This window comes from Equus quagga, chromosome 5, assembly GCF_021613505.1.
Source record: "Equus quagga isolate Etosha38 chromosome 5, UCLA_HA_Equagga_1.0, whole genome shotgun sequence".
NCBI classification, from domain to species: Eukaryota; Metazoa; Chordata; class Mammalia; order Perissodactyla; family Equidae; genus Equus; species Equus quagga.
In genome coordinates this window covers 77,547,913-77,570,479 of record NC_060271.1, presented here as the reverse complement: position 1 = coordinate 77,570,479, position 22,567 = coordinate 77,547,913, and the positions used below count along the sequence as shown (strand labels likewise).

General features: G+C 39.9%; 1 protein-coding gene across 3 annotated transcripts; it reads right to left on the bottom strand.

Annotated features, from left to right (window-relative positions):
• Positions 1-2,289: 2,289 nt before the first annotated feature.
• On the bottom strand, positions 2,290-18,763 carry DUSP11 (dual specificity phosphatase 11). Of its 3 annotated transcripts, none has more exons than XM_046662601.1 (9): positions 18,507-18,763; positions 16,998-17,073; positions 14,033-14,164; positions 10,763-10,886; positions 7,408-7,468; positions 5,347-5,393; positions 4,997-5,072; positions 4,570-4,776; positions 2,290-2,763 (listed from the first exon to the last, which is right to left on the bottom strand). In XM_046662601.1, exons 1-9 carry the CDS (start codon positions 18,746-18,748, stop codon positions 2,568-2,570), a joined length of 1,161 nt encoding a protein of 386 aa, XP_046518557.1. In that variant the 5' UTR covers positions 18,749-18,763; the 3' UTR covers positions 2,290-2,567. The 3 variants fall into 3 exon arrangements, with proteins under 3 accessions (XP_046518557.1, XP_046518558.1, XP_046518559.1); XM_046662602.1 differs by having other exon boundaries at positions 4,570-4,755; XM_046662603.1 differs by having other exon boundaries at positions 4,570-4,740.
• Between the last annotated feature and the right edge of the window lie 3,804 nt (positions 18,764-22,567).

Sequence of the window (22,567 nt, the reverse complement as noted above, 5' to 3'; positions counted from 1 at the left end):
CAGGCAACAAAGAGAGTCCAAAGGCTCTGAGACGTAAACGGCCTTAGCCTGTTTAAGGAGAGAGGCCTCGGGAGAAACCAACTTTGCTGACACCTTGATCTCAGGCTTCTAGCCTCCAGAACTGTAGGAAAATAAATTTCTGTTGTTTAAACCACTCAGTCTTCGTACTTTGTTAAAACAGCCCAAGCACACTAATACAGCACCCAACCAGGAACAGGTCAAGAGGGCTCCAGGAAAATTTCAAAAAAAAAAAAGACTGATATTTATTCCATCCATATTATTTAAGAGAAATGTTACAGTGGTGTTAGAGATTTGGGGGGATGAATAACAAGTCTATAGGAAAAGAGGCACACAAATGAGGCAAAAGTGAGGGGGCGAAAGTGGCAGAAGATGTACAGGATGGCTCAGAGCAGAAGGACAGTAACCCAGGAAATGACATCAACTTAGAATACCGATCTAGCCAAAAGCTGGGAAATAACTACTGAAAAGATGAGGGGAACAGAAGTGTGCGCGTGGGTAGATGATGTAAAAGAGCTACATCCTCATCCTCCACAGTAGGAGGTCAACAGACAATACCAGAAACTGAAAAATCAAGAGGTGGCAATATAAGCACAGTATTTGAATACGGAGGAAAATACTGGAAGATAATGCAAACATACTTAGTGACTGCCTTTTGGGAGTGATAACTGGGTAGGGCAGGAGTGGGAATGGGGCCACTATTTCATGGTAAGCTCCATACAACTATTTGAACTTTAAATTACTCACATGTGTTTTTAAAATAAAAATAATAATTTAAAAAGCTTAAAGAGACCACTTAAGAGCTTTAAAACAAGGGTGTTTCCGGTCCCATTAGCCAGAGGACTTTCAATGGTGCTGTGTGAGCAGAAGCAGAACTATACTGTGTTGGAGAAGAAATGAGACACAAGATAGCAAAAGGAGACTAGATTTTTAACAAGCCATGTTGATAACTGAAATGGGAAGGGGACAAAGGGACGAGAGGGTCAAGAAAGGTTTTTTGAAGGTGGCAGTATTTATATGACACACTTCTGCTGGCAGTGTCCTCCTTAGAAACTGCTCGCCCAGGAACTCCTTCAAACTGTTGGACTAGCTGGATTCCTATACCTGCTTCTGCTTGTTTTCGTTCGTTTGGTTTTTTCCTCACCAGCTGTCTTGCTCCAATTTCTTCCCAAGTCAGCCTTCATACTATCTCCTGGGGAACACTTCCACACCTGCAGCCCTTTAGCAAGAAGAACTCTTCTATCTCTGTTAAATGTAGTGGGCAGAAAAAACTGTATGAACCATCACTTAGGTGAAGGGCAGCAACTTGACGGAGCTAATGAGAGACAGACCAGGGGAGAAGCTGAGCTAAAGCATTTCCGTAGGGTCAGGTTCCACATGTTGTTCACATGTAAAAGAGAACAGAGAAAATAACTATCACATGCAGTATCAGACATTCTATGATACAAATCTTCAAAATTAGAGGCTTGAAAAAATGAAGCCAAGTTCCGCAAGTATTCATCAAATATCTACTGAGGCTTATGATGTCTTGATGCTCAAGGCACTTTCTTGAGCAGACAAAGGTTTCTGGCTTCCTCTGCAACTAAAAACAATCAACACTTTCCAAGTGATTCATCTATGTGTTCCAGAGGCAGACCAGCAGAAGGGACAACCTAGAAAAAGGCAAGGTCAGGGCATCACTCTGCTCCAAGAGGCGAGTGGAGAAAGATCCCAGCAGGTTACGTTCAATGGAGAAGCAGTAACACAAGGAGCCACGCAAGTCTTCCCAGATAGCCCAGGCTTTAAATGTTGTCTCCTGTTCTGTTCATTAAGCAACCTTTATAGTCTGTAAATGTGTTCAAGTTTTCCGAATAGTTCTACCCAGGTGATAACTGTCAGGTAAATTGCCCAGCATTTTGCTTTATCAGTCAGTCTCTCTTGCCCAGTTGACAATCAATCCCTAAAAGTTTATCCCTTCTTGTGTTAGATGGCATATCTGACAGTTCAGTGAAAGCAAGTTGGTCAAATCCCCCAACAGACTGGCCAAAGAAAGAAATGTCTAATCACAAAAATACTACAATTACAAATAGTGATTTGGTTTCAAAGAGATTGTTGTCTCCTAGGGAGATTTTAATAGAAACCTCGAACAGTTGGGAGGAAAAAAAGATACCCTTAATGATTTTGTCAATAATAGAACATGGCAAAAACAATAAAAATTTCTGCACATACACACGCTCATATCACAAATCTAGTCAGAAGGAAATACATAGAAAAAGACATAATTTTAAAAAATAATTTACAAGGGAAGTTCTTTATTACTTTATCAGTTCTAAAATATCTTCCTTTAAAAAAATTTAAGACTGGAATGACAGATCATTTCCTTCACTGTTACAAATACTACAGATTTATCAGCAAAGAGGTAAGTATCAATATAATTTTTCCTTAATCTTGAACACATAAGGGAGCAATAAAATAGATTATAAACCTCATTTGATCTGATCTTATAAAAAGCCACTTCCGCGGTCTTCAGTCCTGCTCTGACTCCAGATTGATTCCAGGATAGGTGTGTGTCACTCGGTCCATCCCCAGTGGGTTGGGTACGGAAGTCGGTAGTAACTGCCAGGATACCAGCCTTCATTCTGGGCTGCTGGCCTGGCACTTGGCTTTGCGTTCCAAGAGTACCTCCTCTGTGAATAGTCCTCTCCAGGAGGCCCAGGAGGAGGGATACGGCCTCTCCGATAAATGTTCTGACTCTGTGAAAATTTTCTTAAACGAAACAAAAGGTAATAGACTATTATTAGTTTTAAGAAAATATATAATAAGCTTTATAAAATAATACATAGATACACTGGTTCTGCTGTTTTCTACCTGTATGACCTTGGTAGATAAACTGCTTAATCTTTGGATTACTTAGTTCTTTATAAAATGGAGCTAATAATATCTTCCCTCTTCATGGGTTGTTTTGAAGGTAAATTAAGACAATATATTTAAATTACCTACCACAGTGCCTTGGCACACAGTAGGTTCCCAGGAGCCATTTACCTTTCCCTATAGAGATAAATGCATGCCCGTACTAGTCTAATCAGACACTTTCTCTCCAAGTTTGGTGGGGTTGACATAACCCAGAATAAGCTATTTATTTTTGAAAACAGAAAACTGCTTTCCCTTTATAAATACATATATACATTAATTGTAAAGTGTAGAAATTCTAACCATGGTACATGCAACAAATTTGGAAAATTAAGATTTAAATTGAATTGTTTCAAAAGCAAGATAATATAAAGTAAATCTAATGTAATTATACAAAAAAAATTGGAAATCTGAGAAAAGAACCCCCCCCACCCCTAAACTCTCAATCTCACTTAATCTAACTCAACTGGTTACTATTTCCTTTGGTCTTTTTCCTTTACATCTTTTTTTGACTGTTAAATCATAACCTGTTATTTTCACTTATTGTAAGTGAGCTATCACTTTCAGTGGCTTTATAAAATGTCATAGTATGGATATAATAATTTACTTAGCTATTCTTCATTGTTAGAAATGCAAGCCACTACCAATTTTCCCACTACTATAAATAATGCTGTGATTAACATCTCAGAACATATACTGCGGCATCCTGAGCACCTAGTCCAGTGTCTGATACATAGGAGGGAGTTTGAGAAATGAGCTGAATGACCGAATGAATATAGCTTTTACCACATTTTGAAATATTTCCTTAGTCTCAACATGGAATTACCAGGTATGAGCATATTTTTGGCTATTAAAGTTATGTTTCACAAGGGCTGCACCAATTTTCAGTGCCACCGGCAACACAAGCAACATCTTTTTGAAATGTTTACATCTTCTAAAAATGTCACCATCTTTTTGAAAGTGTTTACAACGTGCTAAAGTACTTTATTAACTCATGTCATAGTCAACAACAATCCCTATGAGGCACGTATTATTAAAATTTCCATCTGACTGATGAGAAAATAGAAATTTAGAGCTCTTACCCAAGATCACATAGAGGGTGAATGCCAGGATGCAAAGCCAGGTCTAGTCTGACCACCACACTGGACTGCCTTATCAAAAACTGTTGCTAAATTAATAGGCAAAAAACAGTACCTTGCTATTTTAACTGCACTGAGGTTTTTCTCATTTTCAAAGTGAAAATACTTTTGTGATTTATCTTCAAATCCTTTGCAAACTTCTCTACTGGAATTTTACTATTTTTCCTATACTTTGTATTTACTCTTTAAATAACAACCTTCCTTATTCTGAAAACTATACCATTATTAATGTACCCTAAGAATGAAAGATCCTTTTTGATAGTGACATCAAATAGCTGGCTTAAACTAAGTTTAGAATCAATGAAAATTTCTAAGCCCTTTTCCCAGTTGCCTCTGAAAAGTCACATATTCCCCATCCTATACTTGATCTTCCAGCCCTCAGTGCAAAATATGGAGCAAACAACCCTTCCTGTTTGACAGTGATCAGCAAGAAAACATCACTTTCTCATCACCATTATGTGTTTGCACTAATTTATAATATTAATTTCTATTTCAATTCTAGAAAAAGAGAAAGCAGAAATACCTTACTGACTGCTGCAAATCTTGAGTCTGGGTGTGGAAATGCCGAGAAGGTACTGGGTAACCTTGGGTTCGATGTAGCTCATACCTAGGTCCTTGGCTAACAAACTTATTAGAGGTGTGCACTGGTTCCATCATATGTGTCAAGTCTTCAGAACCACTTGATCTGGATACACTGGAATCCCAATTCCTCAAAGTGAATGTTTCCGCACAATATTACAATAATTATTAAAATTATTCCAAATTTAGTAGCCAATTTAGTGACTATATTTTGGCCCATGAAAATAACAATCCCATTCTTCCCCTATTCCTATTTATTTAGGTTTCCCAGAGCAAGTAAACAAGCTACAAGATGAATGGATATGTGCAACATAAATGATATAAAAACACATCTCCCTAACCACAAATCTCACATATAAAATGCAACTTACTTTCTGATGGGCCCATTCTGAAGGTCTTCAATGTAGTTTTGCCTTTCTAAGCAATGTCCCCGGCACCTATTGAATACTGAGGAGTGGATGAACTGTTAGAAATAACTGTACAAAAAGCAAATTTTTCCCAGAGAAAGCAGATCAAAGCTAAACTCCACTGACTAATGAGTCAAGCTGGTATATCTCACTATTTTTAGGTATATCCCTTTATAAACTTTTGGTAAAGATTATCTTATGTTAAAACAAATGAATTACAAACTTTTCTTCTTTTCCAAAACTTGAGAAATTCATCTATATTTCACTTTCAACTTTTATAAAAAGAGAAAAATAGTGACAACCCTTACACTTACATTCAATTGCAGCATCTGGCCTCATGCCTTCTACATCAATCAAATACCTAACAAAACAACATAATTTGAGTCATTTATACATAAAAAGAAAAAATCAGGTTTTTTCAAAAAAGGTCCAATTTCACTTACAAATATAGATATAAAAATCCTAAGAAAATATCAGCACATCTAATCCAATAATTATTAAAGAATGATATACCATGACCACAAAACTCCTTAATTCCAAGGATGCAAGGATGAACCAACTTTAGAAAATCCATAATATAATTATTTACATTAATATAACAATTTAATAAATGAAAGAGAAGAAAATACAGGATCAAACTGGCAGACATTAAAAAGATATCTGATAAAATACAATAGTCATGTTTGATCAAAATGCTTTGTACACTGAAGACAGGTGACTTACTTAACACAACAGAGTATTGATCAGGAACTAACAGATAGCAAAAGACAAATTGGGAAAAATATTAATATCATATCTAAAAAATACTATCTAACCAACTGTACGGGCCAGAAACTCAGGAATCACCATCACTGTCAGCCATTTCTTCCTTACCCTCGTCTTCAACCCACCACCAAGTCCCAACAATGATATTACCTAAATATGTCTATAGTATGTCCACATCTTTCCACCAACGTGACCACCACACCCTGGGCCAAGCCACCAATATGCCTCGATTTCTACAAAAGCCTCCTAACTTGTCTCCTTGATTCCACTCTTTCCCCCCGCAGTGTATTCTCCACCTAGCAAAATGATAGGTTGAAAATGCAAATTTGATTATGTTCCACACATTTGCCCTCAACTAAAAAAGTTCAGTGATTTTCTGTTACTCTTAACATAAAATATAAAATCTTAAACCCAGGCCTGCATGATCCAGCTCCTACCCCTAGTTCCCCCACAGCCTAGCCTCCCTGGCCAGTTCCTCCATCACAGCAATGCTCTCTTGTTACAGTGTCTTTGCTGTTCCTTATGCCCAGAATTCTCCCTGCAATGTCTCCATCTGGTTATCACCTACTCATCCTTCAGACATCAGCTCAAACACCCCACAGAAACTTTCTCTAAGCTCCACAATGAGCTCAAGTCCTCCCTATTAGTATGCTCTCACAGTGCCTTGTCCCCCTCCTTCATGGCACTTGTCAGAGTGGTAATTCTATAACTATCTGTGGGCTTCTTGAATATCTATTCCCTCCTTAGACTGTTAGGATTCAGAAAGCTCAAGTCTCCTTCCTCACAAAGTCTCACGAGTCTTTTTGCTGGCACTCAGCACACTGTGTACACATCGCAGATGCTCAATAAATATTTTCCAAGTGAACAAACGTGAGCTGGTACAGGGTAGCAACATCCACGAAAAAGCATAAGGGCGTCAACTCTTTGATTCAGAAATTCCATTCTGAGGAAGATTATCTCTGACATAACAGCACATATATTCAAATATGTTCATATAGGAATGTTCACTACTTCAATGTTTTATCACATCAAAAACTCCTGACTTTTACGTTCATCAATAAGCAAAGGAACAACACAGCCTTTAAAAAAGTATAGGGTCAGGCTGGCCCCATGGCCGAGTGGTTAAGTTTGCGCGCTCCGCTGCAGGCGGCCCAGTGTTTCGTTGGTTCGAATCCTGGCCGCGGACGTGGCACTGCTCATCAAACCATGCTGAGGCAGCGTCCCACATGCCACAACTAGAAGGACCCACAACGAAGAATATACAACTATGTACCAGGGGGCTTTGGGGAGAAAAAGGAAAAAAATAAAATCTTAAAAAAAAAAAAAAGTATAGGGTCTCCAAATACTTTCACAGGAAGATGTCCACCATATATTAGATTAGAATGTCTAAATATTATACCATTCATTACATGCATGTGCTTATATATGCATTTTTAAAGTCTGAAAAACTATGTACTAAATTATTACCGGTGGTAATCTCTGGCAGGGGTGAAGACTGCTTTCTACTTTATACATTTCTACACTGACTTCATTTTTTGCAACTAGCTTACGTTACTATTGTAAATGAAACAACTTAAACCTGGCCTTGCCTCTCGGGGTTTGCAACTCACCTGCAGATGAGGTAGCCAGTCCTGTTTAAACCATGGGTACAGTGGACGCCAATAAGTTTGTCTGTAAAACAGGGAATACAGAGTTAAACAAATGAAATAGTTATACAAATTACACAATTTTCTGAAGAGTACATTTATCAGTTACCACAACACTACCACTACCCTGAAAAGGAATAACTCTGAAGAGGAATGTGATCTTTTAGGAACATACAATAAAGAATTATCTAACATAAAGTCAAAATTCATTGTTTCTGGGGAATTTTGCGTAGCCCCCAATCGGACATGATAATGTAAACTGAAGAAGGCCTGGCCAGGTACTAACAGCTGAAACTGCATTGAGACTAACCCATTTGTCTAATATAGAATGCCCATCAGTAACTGATTTAATTATAGAAAAAGGGAGTGAAAAAAAAAACAGGCTATAAAAAGAATGAAATTTGTTTTTGAGGGAAACAAATGAAATGCCTCCACTTTTAATACTGAATGTTAAAAAGAATAAAGAGTGTCTGTAGTACTCTGCAGTTCCCAAAACACTTCCATTCCATCTTCCCTTTGCCACTCCTCATAGGCCGCAGGTCTCTCTGCCCTGTGACGTACTCGGGTAAGCAGCACTGTTTGCATTTTACAATGAAAAAGCAAGACTTGGAGATAAACCCAAGCTACACAGCAGGAAATTAGAACAAAGGCTAGAATCAAGTCTAAGAGTTTTCCAGCAATGCCATAGTATTTCAAAAATTAAATAATAAATTAAAAAACAACATGTAGTTAATTTCTGCAAAATTTATGTCTGTGAATAGGTGGTGTCTCGTAGGAAGGCACTGTCCTCTCCTGCCTGGATTACTACCTCCCTGCTTGTAATCTCTTCTATTTCAATTGATCCTCCACGTGGAAGATGTTATCTTTCTAAAATACAAACTTGGCTGGGTTGCTCCTTTGCTTAAAAACAATCTCCATTTAGCATAGAATAAAGCCCAAACTTTTAGCACAGCATTTCAAACTCTTTATAGATATCAATCTCTCTCTCTAACTGAACTGTAAGTCCACGATGATCTGAACTATGACTCACAAGGACCTACATGATCCACCTCCCTCCTGCCCCCTGCCAACCTCTCTGATCCCATTTTCTACTGCTCTCTCCTCACTCACTCTCCCCACTCCAGCCACACTGGCCTCCTTACTATTCCTCAAACATACTGAGCACAGGCATGCCTCAGGGACTTTGCAGCTACTATTCTCTCTGCTTCAGAACACTCCCTCTCCCCGGATCCCCAGCTCCCCCAGATAACCAATGGCTTGGTTCCTCACTTCCTTTAAGGCTCTGCTCAAAAGACATCTTAATAGAGAGGCCTTCCCTGATCACCAACCACATTCCCTCACCTCTTTATCCTGTTTTGTTATTCTCCAAAGCATTACCATCTGACATTCCATATATTTACTTATTTATCACTCTCCCACACTAGAATGTAAAGGATATAAGGACAAGAATTTTCTTCTATTCCTACTTCCTACAACAGTGCCTTCAACTTAGAAGGTGTTATATAAATATTTGTTGAAAATGAACACATGAATTCAACGCCCATTCACATTACCCTCTAGTCACACCAGAGGCTGCCTCTCCACGTCACAAGTTCAAGCCCGGTGCCTTTTGTACCTGTTCCCAATACCTGCTCTGTCCTTCCCTCATTCTTGCAAAATCCTCTTCCCCCAATCCAGCTCGAGTGCTGTCTCCTCAGTCAGGCTTCCTGCTATATTTAATTATTTTCTTATAATTAACCCACTGTCTTATAGTTACTACATGTTTATCCTCCTAGGTAACTTTAAGTTTCTAATGAACAAAGACTACTATTCATCTCTGTAGCCCTGTGTCCTAAGAAGAAACCTAAAAGGCTTCAGTGTTTACTGAAATCAGTTTATTTTCTGAGTCTCCCAGTTCTAGGGAGTAGATAGTGTAGTGTCCTCCTCTTCATCAGTGAGCCTGGTACCCGTGTGAGGGCCTGTAGCAAAGGCAGCCAGAACACATCATAAGCAGGTCCTGAGGCTGCTATAGCAGAGAGCACAGTGAAGTCACCACACGTAGGCAGATGACCCATGTGTGGGTCGGCCTACAAAACAGACTATACTCGGTGTAACGTGAACAAGTGGGATTTACAAACATGTTCTCACGCACTCATCAGGATCTTCCAGCTCTCACGAGCAGCTGGAACAGTGTGTAACAGTTCCACACAAAGGGCCCTGGAAGCAGAGAGTAGGCTGGCCGCTGCACCCTGATGTCTTAAGAGGCAACGTCTCTGTGAGTACAGTTGGTACAAATCAAATAATTTACCTCTTCTGTAGATGCCATGGTTATGACAGGCAAGGCCAAGCCTCTCAAGTTTTAAAGTTAAAGTACAGAGAAGATCTGTGAACAGGGCTTAAGATATTTAAGAGCTGGTGCCGGCATTAAGTGACCAGGTTATAGTTTGAAAATTTATCTTAAAATTCCTACCTGTCTCTCTCGCCTCCCATCTCCTATCTTCTCACTTCCATCTCTATTCTTTCTCCCCTACTCCCTGTTTTACATATATATGGAATATTTAGTATCTGTCAAATTTAGTTAATAAACTGTACACTCCCCAAGCTAAACTGAGAAAGAGGGCACTTTGTCCTTTGGGTCAGTGGCTTTCCAAAGACAAAAGATTCCTTAGTCTTATAATATGGTAAATACCATATTATGATAGTTAGAGGCCAGAAAAAGGCAACCAGATCCTTAAAATTCAGAAGCTATTAAGATCTATTTTCAACAGAGTAAGGTGGATCTTAAAGCAGGAACAAGAAAACATCAGCCTTTTAAGTTCTTCTTGTCTGAAGAATAAGCATAAGAGGCAGTAGTGCCCTTCCTCACTTGCACCCAAAGAGGAAAAACAACAGCAACATCTTACATATTTATGGTGAGGAGCCACTCCACTGCTCTACTCTGTTGTGTTTTCCTTCTAGGGGTCTGTCTCCCTCCAAACCTTTGCCTTTTCTTGTCTCTTTTATACATGCTAAGACCCTGAGATTCTTAACCTTTTCTTCCACCTCTCATCTCTTAACCATTTAATAAGACAAGAAATTTTTATTATATATTTCCCATCCAAATTTTTAAAAAAGAGACAAGTGAGCTAGTTCAGTTTATATTTCTCACTAAAATCACTTTCCAAATTAAATTTTCTGTGACCATAAAAAGGAAAAATATCTTACTCTGTTAGCACCATCTGACATTTCTATCTTAACATTATCAAAAACAACAGGCCTAATGTTAAAACTATTAAAAATATTAAAAATTCCCAAGCCCATTCAAAATGCATACCAAAGTTCAGGTAAGAAAAAAACTCACCATTATCTTTATTGTCTTTCAAAAACCCATTAACAGCACATTTGAATTTAAAAATAGTGTCATCATCGGGTACCTGATGCCCGATCGTATAAATCTTTAAGTAAGGAATAGTTTCTGGCAAGTCCTATAAGGCAAAACCATGAAAATATATATTATTTCATTTGTAGGGAACGAATTAAAAATTAATTAGAGAAGTGAGAATAAATACCAAGAGATTATAATAAATTTAGTATGTTGGTAATTCTGATAAAAGAGCCGTTTCTTCCAAAGCTGCTTCAACCAGGAGGATCCCTTGATTTTCACTAAAACTAGAGAATGGATAGTCAATTGGCATACCAAACTGACAACAAGGCCTATGTCAATGAATGCATATATGACAAGAAACTGTCTAACTAGTTCTACCCAATATTCTCAATTTCAAGGGCCATAAAGCAGCTGTGATTTAAGTAGAACAGTAAAATAGAGTCAGAAAAACTTAAATTTAAATTGTGAGATAGAGCAAATTACAGGCACTGATGAGAACTGGTGTACTTGGGTTAAGAGAAAGTAGTTACCAATAAAGACAGAAGAAGTGAACGGAAAATCCCGTCGTTCTGAATTTAAATGCAGAGTATCAGCAGGAACCTATGATACATTTTATATTAAAAACAAACATACAAACACACTTCCTAGCTCTGACCACTGGAAAAGCCAAGAAACAACCGATGCCATCTCATTTCAAAAGGACTCAGGAACCAAATTAAGAAGCTCCAAATGGCGAAAGATAGGGTCTCAATTTGTGCCTGAATAAAAATAATAACTGCAGTGGAGTCCGTAATGATACGAAAGATAAGAAAACAAAATCTAACTGGTCACCACTAGAGGATATTGGTGAATCAACTCATTATCTTGAAAACTGTTAAATAAAGGAAAGAATTATGCCTCCACAATTAGGTAACCAAACAGTTGATAAGGGGAGCTACTCTTGACAGAAAAATACCCAGCTAATAAATGAAAAAACAATTTTAATAGAATTTACCATTTTTTGAAGCCCCAAATGAATTAATGGATGCAGGTATGGGTCATCAGGGACTGCTAATCTCACAAAAAGAGACATCACTTACGTGTTTCCAGGGAAGAAACATCATTACCTGTGAAACTGTCTTGCCAAAAAAATCCCAAGCCTGAATCTGATGAAGCCTCTACGTCCAACTACCAATTTACAGGAAATAAAGGGACTGGAGAACATGTGAGTAACACATGGGGATGCAATCATCAAAATCTAGAAGGGACAAACTATCTGGTTTCTTCAAAAAACAAAATTAAAGGGGAAAAAAAGAAAGTGAGAGAGACAAGGAGAGAGAACCTAAAGATTACATAAGACACCAGAGACCTAACAACCAAATGAAAATGGTGGACCTTATTTGGATCTAAACAGAACTCCTTAAAAACAATTTTTATGACATTTAGGAGGCAATTGCAAATTTGACCACTGACTGGATATTTAATAGTAAAAAATGACATTAAGGAATAAAAGTCCTAGGCCAGCCCTGGTGGCCTAGTGGTTAAGTTTGGTGCTCTCTGCTTCAGCAGCCCAGGTTTGGTTCTGGGACGAGGCTCCACACCACTGGTCAGTGGACGTGCTGTGATGGCAGCTCACATACAAAAAGAGAGGAAGACTGGCAACAGATATGTTAGCTCAGAGCAAATCTTTCTCAGCAGGAAAAAAAAAAAAAAAAAAAAGGAGGGAAATGAAAGTCCCATATTTTAAATGCATACCAAAAATGTACAGGTGAAAGTAGATGATATCTGGGATCTACTTCAAAATACTATGGAATGAGGGAAACAAGGAGGGGTAAGGATGAAACATGACAGCCATCAGCTGATAAAAATTAAGACTGGATGAGTTCATGGGTGGACAATGACACCACAGCATTACGTTTCCTTCTGTACATGTTTCAACTTTGTGATACATGTTTAAAAACAAGAAGATACTGTGGAAAAGAGTTTGGGAGTTTCTCAAAAGTTAAACATACAACTATCACATGATCCAGCACCTCCACCCCTACCTATGCATCTAAAAGAAGTGAAAGGAGGGATTTGAACAAATATTTGCACACCAACGTTCACAGCAGCATGATTCACAATAGGCAAAAGGTGGAAACAACCCAAGTGTCCATCAACACAAGAATGGATAAATAAAATATGGTATATACCCACGATGGAATATTATTCAGCCATAAGAAGGAATGACATTTTGCTGCATGCTGTAACATGGATGAACCTTGAAAACATGTTTAGGGAAGAAGGCCAGATATAGGACAAACATTTTATGATTCCACTTACATGAACTTCCTAGAATAGGCAAATTCATACAAAGTAGAATAGAGGTTACTAGAGGCTGGGGGAGGGAAATGGGGTTGCTATTGTTTAATGGTTATAGAGCTGTTGTTAAGGATGATGAAAAAGTTTTGAATATAGACAGTGGTGATGGTTACACAACATCATGAATACACTTAGTGCCACTGAATTGTACGCTTATGAATGGTTAAAATGATAAATATTATTCATATTTTACCACAATAAAAAAAAAAACAAGAGGAATAACTGAGTTCAAAGATCAATTCTTCCTTTTCTGAGCCTGAGTTTCATCATCTGTGAAATGAGTAATCGTAACCATCTATGTTCTGAGCTTAGTGCAAGGAAGCACTAAGTAGGAGACCTTAGTACCACTCCCACTTCATCAGCAAAGGACTGTTGTGAGGATTAACTGAGTTAACATATGTGAAAGTACTAATTAAACTGCAAAATGCTATACATATAAATGTCAACAAATATTAGGCGTTATTGTTTCCCAAGGCTGTGGAACTGCCAGAAGAAGGATAATTCTTTCCCACTGATAATGCCACACAGGCCAACAGAACATACAGGTTTCTCTACTGTATCCAAAGACACTGGGAAAGGAAGGCATAAAACTTAGAGAACTGTCTTCTATCGAGATTCTTACACGTGCTCTGACAACTACTCAAAATAAGTACTAAAGACATCATGGATTCCTTTTCTTTCCTTTTAGGCTACTACTTTTCTCACTAAAAGTTTACTTTATGTTCAAAATATAGAACATGGAAGCTTACAGAGTTTCTTAAGCACACACAGAGGCTATGGCCAAAGATAACAGTTCAAGTCATGTCTTTAATTTCATTTCGAGATAGCAATTAGAAAAGTGAATTACTGTGAGTTATGAGAGTATCAGAAAGAAGAAGATTCTTTTCAATTAAGGGTTCCATTTACCTCTGGTTTATAATAGCGGTGAGTGTATGTTAAATCAATAATCAGTCCAAGTTCTTCATTCTGCTCTCGGATTTTTGTAAAAAGATCTAAGGGGGAAAAACATTCTTCTGGAGCAAGCTTCTCTTCAAAATTCTGTCAGAGAGAATGAAATAACAAAGAGCAAACGTGTGCTTAAAATTCTTTCTTTTATTATCCATTCATTCAAGCCCTGTGACGCGAACATACAATGAGATTCAGAGGAAAGTTTCCACTCTTCTGGAAGTTACGAGCTATATTACAATCTTTTCTTCCAGAGATTAGAGGGAAGAAAATAAGCTAACATCTACAGATTTATTTCTGCGTCTATTTGTTTCATGTGGGTTCCTAACCAGACTGTAAACTCCCAGAAGGCAGGGACCACATCAATGTTGTCCACCACTGTACCTCCAGCTCCAAGTGGCGTGCCTATAAAAAGGCACTTATAAATCCTTGTTAAAGATCTATATATAGAAAGGATGGCTTTCATTGATAAATATTCTTTTATGTATTTGTCTTATTTATATAATCTGTTCCACTGATCTGTGGTTATTCAAGTGCCACCAATAAACTTTTTCTTTTTTTAATTAATAGACTAGCTTTTAGAGCAGTTTTAGGTTGACAGTAAAACTGAGCAGAAAGTAGAGAGTTCCTGATCACAGCCTCTCTCCTTCACCCTACACAGCCGTCCCCACCATCAATATTCCAACCCAGTGTGCTCCATTGGTTAGAAACAATAAATCAACATTGACACAAGACTATCAAAGTACATAGCTCCCATCACGGGTCACTCTTTGTACTGTATATTCTATGGGTTTTGGCCAATGTACAATGACAGGTATTAACTCTTATAGTATCAGACAGATTAGCTTCGCTGCCCTAAAAATCCCTTGTGCTCCAGCCACACTTCTAATGTGGCTTAATTTCTGGTACGGCTACATGAACCCCTTCCACTGCTCTTTTTTTTCAGAATTTTCCTGGCTATGTAAGTTTCTTTTGCTATACGAGCTTTAGAATCAGATGATATGAGATGATGTTAAATTTATAAATTAACTTGGGCAGATCTGACAGATCCACGATGCTGAGTCTTCCACAGAACATTGTGAAAGGTTTGAAGACTGTATTAATTACAACAAAGCGTACCATCTCTCCTGTCAGTTTCTTCCAGACTTGGAGCTGGAGGATCATTACCATCTCCAGCTATCTGAACAACAGCCAACCTGAGGTAACTCATTTAGTCACAAACCGCTTGGGAAGCCTTCCTTGATTAACCCTGTCTGTTGTCATTTCCCCCTCCTTTCCATTCCTAGGCATTTCTGCTGTGGCATTTCTGTGACACATCATTTGCCACTTGACAGTCCACTGTGCCTGACACTCGACTGCCAAGTACTGAGGCAGCTTTGCCTTGGGTGACTTCCCTCAAACACCCAGGACACCTTGTCCCATTCCGCTGCCACGCAGGGGTCATTCATCTCCCTACCTCTACTGCGTGAACAGGGACTGCACTGGGAGTGGCCCTGCAGCTTCGCAATCCCCTTGATGGCGCCTTAAACAGTCCCAACACTGATGAGAACACCTTGTGCACACAGAACTAGAAGAGGCTTCCTATAACCACGTCACACAGGAAAGATGTTGGCTGTGCGGAGGAAAGGAGACTGAAGAGTCTTCCTGCTTCTCCCTGCTGATGTCCTTGCAGAAAAGGGGCTGAGCAGGGACCCGGGGGAACCTCTGGATCCCCTTGTAGAGGCCGGAGCAGGGACTGAGGGTTTAGGACAATCGCGGAGAGGAGGAGGAATATAGGAGGAAATTCACAGGCACCACCAATGCGGGTGGGGGTGAGCCGTCAGTTCACTCATTCAACAAAGACTGGGAAGTAGTTACGATGTGTCAAACACTAAGCTTGGTGTTGCCAGATGTGAGTCAGAACTATTTGTTTATCTATGAAATCACTAATGTTTAAGTCCAGAGATGCAGAAGAATTGACAGAGTAGGTGAAAAACCACCCCCGACCTATGAGACACAAATTAAATAAATTCCCGATACATTCAAAGTGGGCTCTTCCTGACACTAATCCACACTGTGCTGGGCAGGGTAATGAGACATGGAATCTCTTCTATTTTTTATGGCAGTCAAATGATTTCCCCACCTATTCCTTTCTTACTTCAAACAGAAACACAATTTTTCTGAGTTTCCATGCTGAAATTCTGACCTTGCTGATCCAGGGTATTTTTTTGGCTATAATGAGGGGAGTGAAGGAGTCTTACTGGCATTTAGTGAGTGAGGGTCATGAAGACCAGACATCTTGCCAAATTCAGAACAGTCCCACAAATGTGTCCCACACCTGGATGACCTTGGAATATCCTATTCAACATGAAACAACTGTTCATAAGTATCTAAGCCTTAGAATCTAATCCATTTCACAAATAAACACAAAGGGTTTCTTTGCAGTTCTCATGGACATTGAATTTCCAGGACAGCTGTCACCTTATCATCCAAGAGAACACTGTACTTTGTTTTCTTTGGAAATCTGCTAAGCACAGCTCACAATCATTGAAACTCCTGCCACTAAGGCAACATACCCACTCAGATCAGTGAGCATGGGCAGCTTTTGCATTCGTGGTGCAAGTAACTGACAATTTCTTTATTTTTAGTGAAGTCATGCCCAAACATTGACATATGGAAATGTAAATACATATTACTTTATTCTAAATTAATTTATTTTATTTATCCTTTATATTATAGTTAGAGGGTTATGGTGAGTTTCTTTTCGCTTAAACTTAAGTGTGGAAGCAGGTTGTATATATCTATGAATTTCACTTCAGGAAAGTAAAGGGGCTATTACAAAGTATCTGCTATAAAAAGGGGAAATGGAGTCAGACATGGCTCAGGACCAGAGATCTACATGGTGAATTCAGATTTCTGAAAGAATACTGAATCAACTTTTGCTTACCTTTTTCAAAGGAACTTTGAAAGCAATGAAACGAGTCCCAGGCATCCGCTGTCCAACTGCGAGATAGTCTTTCCACCTGTTAATATACTTTTTGTGAGCCAAATTTGATGTTAGCCTGTCTCCCTGCACATGGGACTCCTTGAGAATGGAATTCACAGCCCACTCAGCAGGTCCCCTCTGCTCTCTGCTCTGCTTTGCATCCTGCTGCTCCCCTTCTTCAACCCCACCTAGTAACCACCTGTTCTCCCCTTCTTCCTGTTCCCCATCTTGAAAACAGATACAAGGCAACAAAACAGAGCAAAGGTCTTCACAAAGAAGGCCTAAGCAAATCCAGAGATGGCCAGGCCTTCTGTATCGCTGATAAGCCAGCCCAGTCCTCAATGCTAAGGTGTCATCAATACTCACATGTTGACTGAAATCGTTTAAAAATTCTTTCACTTCATGGTTTACTTTTAGTCCTCATACAACTGAAGTCATCAAATAAAATCAGTGCAGACCTTCAAGTTCGTATTTTAAAAGAAAATCGGATGGAAAAGGGGCTGTGAACTTCACTTAGTGCTAGGAGTTACAGTGAAAAGTAATCTTTCAGCTGACCTCTGCAGGATGAGGGAGAACTCACCGAGGTTAACCCAGTGAATCTGAAGCACAGACAGTGAGGGCAAAAGGGGCACAAGACCGGGCCGAAGAAGCAGAGAGGATTCTAGACCAGGCAGACTCTTCAAGGCCAGGGTCAAGAGTTCGTTTTTATTCTTAAAACAATGTTTTTGAGTGATGTTTCTGAGCAATGTTCCAACTTGCCTATTAAAAAGATTTCCTGTGTGAAGAATGGATTGGAAGGAAACGAGAGTGGATACACGCACACTAGTCAGGACCTACATGCAAAAGATAAGGCACATTCTGTATGAGGATGCTGAGGGAAATTGGGTGACAGATTCCAAAACATTCAGGAGGTCAAATGAAGGAGACTTCATAAGGTATGAGATGGAGGAAAGGAAAGTCACAAGGAATAAAAACGAGTTCATTGCACATAAGAGCAAAGTCTCACTATTAATCATTTGAACGTGTAGAGGAAGAGCACTCAGAAGAGACCCGGTAGGCAGCTACAGGTGCCCGTTTTGATTCCCGGAAACGATACAATCCAACATTTTTGGCAGAAAGTTCAGTGGTTCTGAAGCGTTTTTTCACTCAAACTTAGTTCTTGTTACTCACATTTTCCGTGCCAAAACAACACAGCTTGAGGAACTGAGCGGGACTCCAGTTTTGGTAATTAAGCGGTGTCCCCAACACTGACCATCCTAAAAAGCAGTCCCTCTGCATTTTACCCAAGCAGCAATGGCCAGAGTTCCGCTTTTAAATGACTGGGGAGAAACCAGAACATCACAGACTGTGCCTTTCAGCTACTGTTGGCGGGCCAAGTGCCTGGCGGCGACAGTCACAGGCAGAGACCCCAGCAGATGAGGCCCAGGGCCTAAGAGGCGGCAGGGCCACGCCCAGGATGCAAGACATTACCTTTCGGGGATGCGGTTTCCGCCCTTCTTCTTGCATGACGAACGTCGGGAAACGATACGTCCCTGGACGCGGCGGCCGCCGGCATCATGCCAGTGGCTCATGTGGGCCCCAAGATGCCGCCCACTCAACGCCAAGAACGCCAAAGCCGCCAGCCCACTGCCCTCGCTGCCAGAACTAGATCCCCAACCGCAACCGTCCAGAGAGCAACCTACGTAGGGCCCAGAATCCTCACTACCGCGCATGCGCCACCGCCCCTCCTGATGACGTCACCACACCGGCGGCCTGAGAAGCCGGATTAGTAAACAGCACTCTGGTGGCCACAGCGCCCTCCTTCGCCGGAGGCCGGTAGTACAGCTCATGCAGATGAGTGCATGTTTGTCATCGCCATGAGATTTCAAACAATATGGGACGTGGAATGAAAAGTGAAGTCCCACCCTCCCAGTTCCTTGTGGGGTTCTCCCAGATACTTTCCAAGTGCTTACTTTCACTCAGTGTATATTTTATATAAATATTTCTTTGTACCTATATGCATAGACTCTAGTTCCTGTAAAAGCAGCATACTCTACGTATTCTACAATCAACCTCAGACAGTGAACTTCCCAGTCCATTTATCCATAGATCCATTCTATTCTTTTTAATACTGGCATAGTATTCCATTGATTATAATTACCATAATTTATATAATGAGTCCAATATTGACAGACTTTTAGATGCTTTCAGGTTGTTTTGTCCTCTGTTACAGACAGACTGCAATGTGAACATCCTCATGCATGAATACAACTACTGTTAAATTCCGAGAAGTAGAACTACTGGAAAGAAGGATATGCAAAGTTAAAATTTTGAAAAGTATTGTCTAGTTACCCTCCAAAACCATTGTAACGACCTACACTCCCACTTACAGTGAAACTTTTATTGGGTTTCTATCCTGTGCCAGGTATCACGCTAGAGGTTGATGGTATGTATATACATTTTAGAAAATACAAAACAATAACTGAGATTGATAAGAGTGCAGCTTAAGGCTAAGATTTCTACACAGTATCAGCACAAGGAGGTGTACATGTTAGAAAAACTCTAAATTCGGCTATACGTGGAACAGCAAAAGACAGCATTGTCCTACAGTAGGTCTGAAGGCAGAATAGGGTGCTCAATTCCAGATTAAACTGTAGATAATTATAATCGTGAATGTTTTTTGTTATTTTTATTTTTTAGTTCCTAATTTCTGAAAGTATCTTATATACACTGTTAGTAATCCTCACAACTGTTTGAGAGCTGGGTAAAAAGAGGGTGAGAGGGGCTGGCCCCGTGGCCGAGTGGTTAAGTTTGCGCGCTCCACTGCAGGCGGCCCAGTGTTTCGTTGGTTCGAATCCTGGGCGCGGACATGACACTGCTCATCAAACCACACTGAGGCAGTGTCCCACATGCCACAACTAGAAGGACCCACAATGAAGAATGTACAACTATGTGCCGGGGGGCTTTGGGGAGAAAAAGGAAAAAATAAAATCTTTAAAAAAAAAAAAAAAAGAGGGTGAGAAAGGTTAGAGTTCTGGAATAAATGAATGAATGAACGGATAAAATGATCACTATGTTTAACATTTCTGAGACAGTCATAGTCTAACCAAGTTCAAACCCACAAGTATTTATAATTCTGAATCCTTGTAGATAATTAAAAATGGATCAATGTTAGTAAATTGCTATTTGGAAAAAGACAAGACATAAGTTAGCACAGCAGAGTTGCAAACTTACAACTGGGCACATTCAAGTTTGGTGCTGCATCATAAAATATTCCTTTGGAATGTATGGAAAAAAAATCCAATAGGTGTGTAGTGGCCAAAAAATACATAGGGTGTAAATATCTGTAGACATAACCATATATAAAATTTGACATAAATATATCAGAAACTAGAAATGCTGTATTGTTTGCACTTCCAATTAGCTAAAATACACAGGATTGGGATGGGAACACACTCAACTGGAGCTGCCACAAGAAAATCCAGACCTAGGCATAACAGGGTTTCCAGAAAGTAAGGGAAAGAGCAAAGAGTAGGCCCTTGGAGGGGAGTGAACCCAATATGAGGTAAAAGAATGCCTTAATAAGTACGCAGGACACTGGAATGGAAAGATAAAGGAGCAAGGGATATCTGGAGCACCAAACCACTAAGAAACCACTAACAAAATCCACCAGTATCTGGTAGGGCCCCACATGTGGGGTTTGAGGGCTTCCAGTACTTAATTAAATCAAAAAGTGTTGATGGCGAGAGTAAGAAACAGCCTGGGGGGTAGATGGACTGGGTGTGTTACTCCAAGACAAGTCTCAGTTATCCCCATGGGTAGAAAATGCAGGAAATGGGTCTAGGGGACAAGACAGTACCCCAACTATAAAAATAAGGCTTTAGCTCAGGTTAGGGCTTCATGACAAGTTCCAGAGCATTGGACTAAAGCTATTCAAGTTCTTCCTGATACACTTAAGATTCTTTTAGAGGTCAAGATGGTGCTGAGGCTGCATGCTAAGGTTAAATGACTGGAACTATGGAGAGAAAGTGGTTATAGAGGCTGGGAACCAGGAAAGGCCAAAATAAGGGTTTGCCTAAATAGATTGGATGTTGGAAGTGAGTATTTTCATGTGTAAACATGTTACTGGTACCAGAATTTGTCTTACCACAGCTCCCCCAATCTTACACCACCCAACCTAACCTGCAGTAGCTCTGGATTCCCTTCATTTCCACGGGAACATAGAGAAAAGAGAGACTGGTCTCACTTGTGGATATGTTGTTAGCCTCATGTCATGGAAGTAGGCTATCTGAGGTAGGAAGCTGAGGGGCAAAACCCTTCAAAGATTTCATGAGCTTGAGGCAGGCCCAGTGGCTCAGGGGTTAAGTGCGCACGTTCCACTTCGGTGGCCCAGGGTTCACTGGTTCGGATCCCAGGTGCAGACATGGCATCACTTGGCAAAAGCCATGCTGTGGTAGGCATCCCACGTATAAAGTAGAGGAATATGGGCATGGATGTTAGCTCAGGGCCAGTCTTCCTCAGCAAAAAGAGGAGGATTGGCAGTAGATAGCTCAGGGATAATCTTTTTCAAAAAAAAAAAAAAAGATTTCATGAACTAAAGTCATACCTTTACACTGCAACAGCCTTCACAATTACTTCTCGGGTAAGCATCCCCTGCCATCACCCAAAACATTGACATTTCATAACAGGACAAATAGGCCTGTAAATGAAATGTGTGTCTTTGGAGGTCCCATCTAACAGCTATCTTTCCTGGGCTCTTGGTATCTTGGATCACACACCTCTTACTCACTAGCACTAGAAAAATCCCCAGACACATCCATCTAGGCATCCGAAAAGCTTGCCACCAATAAAAATGACTAGAGCCACAGATTTCCTCCCCAAACCAGCTGACTCCACATACAAATCAGTAGTAACTCAGCCCTCACCCACTGTCTCACAGTCAGCACAGTGGTTAGAGAAAAGAGCACTAAGCTGGGGGACAGTAACAGAGGCACCCAGGCCAGGACACACTGCCTGCAGATATCTGCTCCTTAGTGCTCCTTAGTCGTGAGCGCACAGTGTAACACCGCAGTGCTTCTCACAGACTCTGTTTACATTTCTTCACAAAACCCATCATGTCAAGTGACTTCATGACGCTTCAAAATGAACAACCATCAGGAGAACAACATGAGATCCGTCTTCCAATGTTGAATCCTTAAAAACACAACCTGGAAAAAAAATACGGAGACAAAGCCAGAGCATTTGAAAACAACCTATATTCTACCAACATACCAATGAATGATGTAAATGACATCATATGACATAAAACAAAGTGAGAAAAAGATATTTAAGATTATTCTCTTTAGGGTACATAGCAGTGGCTGGACTATCCAGAGACATTAAAAAATATATACTGAATTGTCTGTTCTGTTAATACAAAATGAGGCCAAATTGTGTCAACTTGTTTCTCACTGAAACCCAAAAATCCACAGACAGCTCTCTTTTCCTGTCTCTTTCACCTTGCCGCTTCCCTATTCTCCACGAATGTCCTCCTCTTTCTCTCACTATTCTCC